The sequence below is a fragment of the Heterodontus francisci genome, chromosome 19 (genome assembly GCF_036365525.1).
Source record: "Heterodontus francisci isolate sHetFra1 chromosome 19, sHetFra1.hap1, whole genome shotgun sequence".
In the NCBI taxonomy this organism is placed as follows: Eukaryota; Metazoa; Chordata; class Chondrichthyes; order Heterodontiformes; family Heterodontidae; genus Heterodontus; species Heterodontus francisci.
This window is the reverse complement of record NC_090389.1, coordinates 36310650-36317994: the sequence shown is the minus strand read 5'-3', so window position 1 is coordinate 36317994 and position 7345 is coordinate 36310650. Positions and strand designations below refer to the sequence as shown.

The 7345-nt window shown below is 36.3% G+C and overlaps 1 protein-coding gene across 5 annotated transcripts in view; it reads right to left on the bottom strand.

Moving 5' to 3' along the window:
• Positions 1-1271: 1271 nt before the first annotated feature.
• LOC137380015 (contactin-4-like) overlaps positions 1272-7345 on the bottom strand; it is a 1659092-nt gene continuing 1653018 nt past the window's right edge. For 3 of the 5 annotated variants that reach the window (XM_068051491.1, XM_068051492.1, XM_068051493.1), the window contains exon 23: positions 1272-3677. In XM_068051491.1, coding sequence (XP_067907592.1) covers positions 3574-3677 — 104 coding nt within the window. In that variant the 3' untranslated portion in view covers positions 1272-3573. The remainder of the gene's footprint in view (positions 3678-7345) is intronic. The other 2 variants (XM_068051495.1, XM_068051494.1) reach the window with 1 other exon arrangement.

The following is a 7345-nucleotide window of genomic DNA, read 5'->3' as shown; positions in this document are numbered from 1 at the left end:
AGCCAAAATCTGAGGCATTAATGTCGGAAATGCCTGCAAGAAGTTTTCTCCAAATAGAGGATCACTCTTCTGTCTCGTGCTTGGGTTGAAAATTTCATCTCAACTTGAGTGCTGGATATTTCCCATTGTTGTAAGCCAACTGTATAAAATTGTGAGTGAGAGACCAGCACATCATACTTATGTAGAACTATGATATTCAGAGTGTACTGTGATAATGCACATCACTTTAACAACTAGACAGAAAAGAGCCAGAGAGTTGTAGCTCCTGTGGAGAGATTCTGAATGTATGTGTGCAAGATAAGAGTGCATTATAGGAGTTACAGTTTACAACCTGTTCCTGTGGAATTATGATGCCAGAGTGTACTGTGGCAACCAGGCAGAAAACACACAAATAACAACTGTGAGGTGTGAACAACACTGAAAAATAATTTAAAATAAAGGTTTGTGTTCTTTCCCCAGTGTTTAAAACATGTAAAGCCATTAAATACAAATTCTGAACTGTTGTTTGAGATGAGATTTTTTTTGAACTGCTAAGGGGGTTTGGTTTGTGATGGGTCACAGATGGATAATTAGGAGTTGCTTTGATGCTGACCTTGACACTGAGGCCAGATTTAGTCAGCGCTGTAGCTATAGCAAATGACTAACTGTTCAAATGCTAGTCATTTCAACCACGAACAGTGAGGATAAAAGCCTTTCTGGATTATGCTTTACCAATAGCAGTTTCAGTAAGAACTAGAAATCCATCATTAGAAGTCAGGAGAGGGGAAAGTACCTTTTATAATCATATGAATGACTAAGAAAAGGAAAATTTTGTCTTAGAAATAAATACAATTTCTTTTTTCAGGAAATAATACAAATCCATCATGGAGGTAAAGCAAAAACATATTATGTAAGTAACTGGGAATAGAGATATAGGGGGGAGTAAAAAACATTACATGCATCTTAAGCACATTTTTTAAATAGGAAAGAAAAATCTAATCTAACTAATAGGCTGAATTTTGGCAGCGAGCTTCAAAAACGGCACTGCGCACGTGCAAGATCTGTGCTGCAGCGTGGCGGCTCATTTACACGGAAGGGGCGGAATGCCAGCCACCGATGACGTAGAGGGGGCGGGTGCTCCGTCCCCGGCAACGGCGCCACCACACAGGTCCCGGTGCCATTTTTAAAGGGCTTCAAGCCCTTCAAGGTCCATTTAAATTTTTAAAGGTGCAGGTCTTCAAAAAATAAATTTAAAACTTAATTAGCAGTTTCAATCCCCTCTCCCACCCTCCTATTTGCCCTTGCATGATTAGGTTTTTAACATTTTTGTGTGGCAAGTTGCTGAAAGTACAAGCTGATAATGCTGCGAGGGAAACCAGGCATATGAGATCTGACTGAAGAATTGTGAAATGAACAGTACAAGGACTAAGAATGAACTGTAAATTTGAGTGGGTGAAATCAATATAAAATCAGGTATAAGAAGAGAAAGGAAGAGAGGGGAAAAAAGATTGGATTACAAAAAAAAAGACAGAAAGGAAAAGTTTAAAAATATTGAAAGTTTTATGTTTTTAAAATCGAGAACAATTAAAATCTGCAGGAAAGAGACTCCACACTTATAATAGTTAATTTTCAGTGCCAGAGAGGTTGTTTGGCAGCAATTAACACTGATCAGCTCCCATCATTAAAAGGGTACTTAGACTGGAATGGACAAAACTTAACTTTCTGTGGCAAGATTAGTTCAGATCTACTTGGCAAATACAGCAAATTTACAACGTTCAATCCATTTCAATGCTGAGCCAAATAGTGAGATACCATTTTTGTAAAGCTAGTGGAGGAGTGGCACAACTGGCACAGCAACTTTTGGATATTTGAATTTCACTGTGCATCTGCTCCTTGCCTGACGTTGCTGCACCATTTAGACATAAAGAATAGAGCATTATTAGCCGCCCTGTTATTTTGATAGGAAAATTTGGGCAAATGTATGACAGTAATAAGTGAACTGCTCTCATGTTTAGGCTTAAATGACATCACAGAATCTGTAATACCAATGAACAATGTCACAGGAGCTCAAGATATGTACATATTTTAGCCCTGTGTGTGCACAGTCTTCAAGCTGAGCCTAGCTCACATGATGCATTTTTAAAATCCGAATTCTAAATTTGATTTCATACTTAAATTACAATTGTGTATATCTCAGATTTGATTTCCAACATATATCTTGACCACATCTGGTAAAGAGTTAGGATCATGAAACATCAACTTTTACTACCAATAGAAAACAGTGACCTATGGGATTATGAAGAGGAGGATAATAGGGGGAAAACTGTTTCAAGACAGATTTATTTCAAAGGATTCTGTCAAATTACTATTTACAGAATTAAGCAAACAATATTTAAATGTAAATACTGCTGCCTACATTAACAGTGGCCAGTCATAACAGACGAATGAAAAATATAAAACAGATTTGAAGTTTAAAAAACATAGTTGTAAACAATTATTTTTCGGAAAGTAGATCAAACTTTTCAAAGACTATAACAACCATACAATTCAATCTGGTAAACGAACTGACTTCAGCTCACCTTTGCAACTATTCTAGTAACAGCTTATTGTAAAGTGATGTTTCTCCTGACATATTTACAAATATGCACTTTAAGACTTTATGTACATTAATTTAACAGCAATATAAATGCACCTTCACATGCAACATTGCAACATCACAGATTTTGATTCATTTTATCTTTCTGAACTCTTGTCTTGTTCTTTTATCCCCCACTATGCCATAGACTTTGTAAATATGCTGTATATTACACTCATACCAATGCATACCTAATAATCAATTTTAGGCTTCTTCATCATTGTATTTTAATTAAATTTCATTGTTACTACATTAGGATACACTAGATAATCCAGGTTCTGCTTTGCTTGCTGCAACAAAAATAGAATGTGCTTAAAATAATAAAAAGTCATTAGTTGTTGTGAAATGTGGAAATGAATACATACATTATACTTTTCATTTGTTATGACTGTACCTGGATATTTCAGAGAAACCTTTGTTATTTAAGGTATAGCTATTTCACCAATGTTATCTGGTTAGATCTCCTATTTTAGTACAAGCAACAGTGATTTCAGGTACAGGTGACAAGTTTGAAAATTGTATTACAATGTTAAAAAGCTACAACACATTCCAAGATACATTAACGAATTGTGTTAAATTACAACTTTCAAAATATTGAACATTTCACATGTATAAATATAACCATCTGTACATTATATGCAAACTGTTAGATTGCACGCTTTGGTAACATCAAGTGTCTGATGTTTTTCAGATGTTGACTTTAGTGCATTTGAAAAACCTGAAGGAAACCTCAGGCAAAGAATGTATCTCTCAGTTTAATCTGGTGGATGAATTATATTGGTAATTATAGGTGTGTCCACATAAATTTGAAATGACTAAGATACAGTAATAAAGATTTATAGGAAAAGATAACATTGGTGAGTCATTAAACGCACACTCGCAAAATTTGCAGATTTACTCATTATAAGTCTTTAGATTGTTGACAGATTATATGATGTTAGGTAGGTCAGTGTATGTTTTCACCATAATGCTGATCTAGCTGACAGAGATAGCACTATTGTGCTAAAAGCTGACAATGTACAGGCATTTGATGCTGAGGTTCCAGATCTTCCACCATCAGGATCTGTGAAAAGAAACAGAAGGCAGTTATTTAACAACTCAAAATCTATTTTTTTTTAGAACATTACAGCGCAGTACAGGCCTTTCAGCCCTCGATGTTGCACCGACCTGTGAAACCATCTGACCTACACTATTCCATTTTCATCCATATGTCTATCCAATGACCACTTAAATGCCCTTAAAGTTTAAATTTTTAAATGATGCATAGAAGTCACTTTGTACAAATGATATTCAATGTTGGAAAATAAATGCTATACTAAAACTGATGCAAAAATTTCATTCTCCTCTACAGAGAGTATTCAGAGTAGATGGTAGAAGAATTTCATGATTGTCTTAGCAGAGCCAGGGAATGGTGTGACCCGAATTTTGCAGTATTAATGACAGTGAAACTGTCAGCGCTTGCTGTCATTACTCCTCTGAAACTAAGGGCACCTTCTAGAGTCTGCTCATGCACAGCTAAATGCAGAAATCCAGAAAGTGCTGTCAGTGATTCTATGCTTCTCATGGGGTGCAATGCTGAAGTCCTCCCAGACTACAATCAAGTGGAAATCAATGAACTGATGAGAACTTGCCCTTTCAGGCTAATAATTTTGCTGTAAAAACTCTTGAAAATGTTATGCCTTGTTGAACGAGGTGCAACTGGGTTTGTAATGGTATACTAAGTTCACAATTACTGCTGAAAATCCTCTCTGGTCCTGAAAAACTAAGTTTATATTTGTGGAATGTCAAATTTCTCCATTATAGTAAAACATTCCACATATTTTTATAATTTTTAAAAGAAGTTTGCTTATAATATTTCAGTTTCTACCTTAATCCCATGTGTATGTCCCAATCATTTATTTTGCTCCCTGTAAAAATTAATTTGAAGCGAAAGATAATCAGTGCATTTTACTTCCTGGTTTGCTGTCAATGAGAACACTTCAATATGATTGGCTGATTAGCCTGCTTGATGACATCACTGTTGCTTCAGACCGCTTGATTTGGTAACAGGTTCAAACTGACTTTGGTAAAGAGAAATCCACATCACAGAGATCGCTAGATCTTTGTGGGCAGCTTTCCTCGAGGTCAGCAGCAAGCAACGTTGCATCATCGGTGACAGCAAAATCTGGGCCTGTATTTTCCTTTTGTTCACGGTTTAGTATTTTGTTGTAATCAAGTCTACTCTGTCACTAAAAATAATAAATTGAGGAAATTCTCACTATTCTTCCTCCATACTGGAATGAACACTGATGACAGAAGCCTGAAAAAGCTGACTTGAATTCAGACGTGAAAATGAACTTTAAAAATGCATAAAGATGCATACATTTTATAGAAGTGCAGGATAAACAGCTAAAATGTTTAAATTTACTGTGTCCCAGCACCTTAGAATGTTGAGTACATTTTAATAAGATGGCTGCCAATGATTTGGTATTTGACTAAAAAATAACCTGTCATTTCAAAAAAGCTTAAGTACATGTTGGACTAAACACTAAAAAAACTGCAAATATTTTTTGAGGGAGGCAAACTGTGGTGATCAGGATGAGGAATGGAACACATACACTTTTTTGCAGCAATGTCAGCAAAAGCACACCTGTGTGAGATAGAACACAATTATACGCAGAATAGCATTCCCTTCCTCTGACCCAACAATTTGCCTCTGCTCCAACCTCAGTTCAGCACACAGTTCCATTAGTGCAGCACTTCCCTCCCCCCTAACAGCTAATCCCCTCATCTCTAAGAGTAAGCCTGTTAAATTATGCATATGTAGAGTTGGCTCAAATCCTTCTTGCTGTAGGTGTGAGTGCTCCTATCTCATCAGTCTTGAATGGATTGAAAGAATGCCAGAGAGATGAGGAAATGTGGCTAAACTTCCCATCAGACAATCTTTAAATTAAAATTTTAAACATTTTTATGTTGTTGCAATGCACAAAAAAGCTCTTGGAACTTAGTTTATAAACTGTAATCTGCTAACACAATCTATCAACGTCGCACTTAATAAACTCCTTATACATGTTCAGCATCATTTGTTGGGTCTGATGCATCAATTCCAATCCATTGCCAAATGATTCAGAAAGGGCAGCTTTTTTTAATTTTCAATGATGGCAGAAAATGGGTTGCAGCAGATTGGCCAACCGTTGCATATCCTTTCCATGCACATCAGCAGAAAGGAAAATAGGACGGCGTGTATAACAAGCAGCCACCCACTACTGCCTGTTTTCTGCTACTGTCAAAAGCTAAAATTTATACTATTTACAGAACTCTACTGTAGCATGTAAAACCCAGGATTATCTAATGAAGAAGAAAACAAGATAGTTACATGTAAAAAGCACCAAAACAATCATACAGCAAGACCATTTTGCTGGAGGGAGTTATTCCTCAGTAATCTGGTAAGATTACTGGTATTCTGTAATAATATGATCTTTGCAGCAGTACCATAATGACTCACAAGCCTATACACACACAGTCTAATTATTTAGATTGAGGAGCATAAACAAGGTCAGACTGTCACAATTTAATTCCATCTAAACATTATTTTCTTTTCATCCACAGCTTTGATAATTTCTGTTCCATCGGTCAATTGAGTTCATCAGTACCAGCAGTAAAAAAAAATCAGGATCTCAGGAACACACTCATTGCTTGTTTCAAGAATTACTGTACTGTATTTTGTTCAAGTGGATTCTGGCCTTTGAAAAGAGGACCCCAGTACCATATGAATTAAATTTTTACAAATAGATATGAAGGTATTTTTAACAAAAACAAGAAATGCTGGAATCACTCAGCAGGTCTGGCAGCATCTGTGGAAAGAGAAGCAGATCTCCTCTGGAGATCTTCCCTCGACAGCTTCCAACCTCATAGTCCCGCAACCCCGGACAGCCCGCTTCTACCTCTGCTTCTCTTTCCACAGATGCTGCCAGACCTGCTGAGTGATTCCAGCATTTCTTGTTTTTGTTTCAGATTTCCAGCATCCGCAGTATTTTTGCTTTTATTTTATGAAGGTATTTTTAATCTATGAGCATTAGTTAATTCACACAAAGGAGAATTACACTCATAAAGTAAGCCTCATGTGCTTTGGGCATATACTTGATAATATACATTATACATGACCGTGTAGGATTGGAGTGCTTATCTGACAAGTATTCCAGCAACAGAACAATATCCTTGGTTAGTTCTTAGCATTTCAGTATTAAACAAATCATCAGTATTATACCTACAATACCATTTGGCATTAGCCACTTCTTTTACACAAGATCACAAGGTAATTATGGATGAGGAAGGCCATTCTTCCCATCTGGTTCACCTTGCCAGAGTGATCCTAACACTTTGTTTTTATTCCAGCTTCCAACTGTGTCTTATATGCTTCCAGTCTTTGCCTTCACTATTTTATCCCCAAATCTATTGCACATGCTGGTCACTCTTAGCAAGAAGAATTTTCTGATATCAGTCCTAAAATGATCTTTTACTAGTCTGAACCCATGTTCTACTCCTGCAGTTCAATTTATTCTGAGTTAATTTTTTCTCTAACTGTAATGATTTTATATACCTCTATATAAGAATTGTTTTACTATTACAGCCTTAAGCAAGGAAAGAGGTAATCCTCAACCGATTGAATAATTATATTATTTAATGTATCACACTCACATTTCCCGTTACAGCAGATGGAGTACAACAACATCCATCTGACACTCCATTATC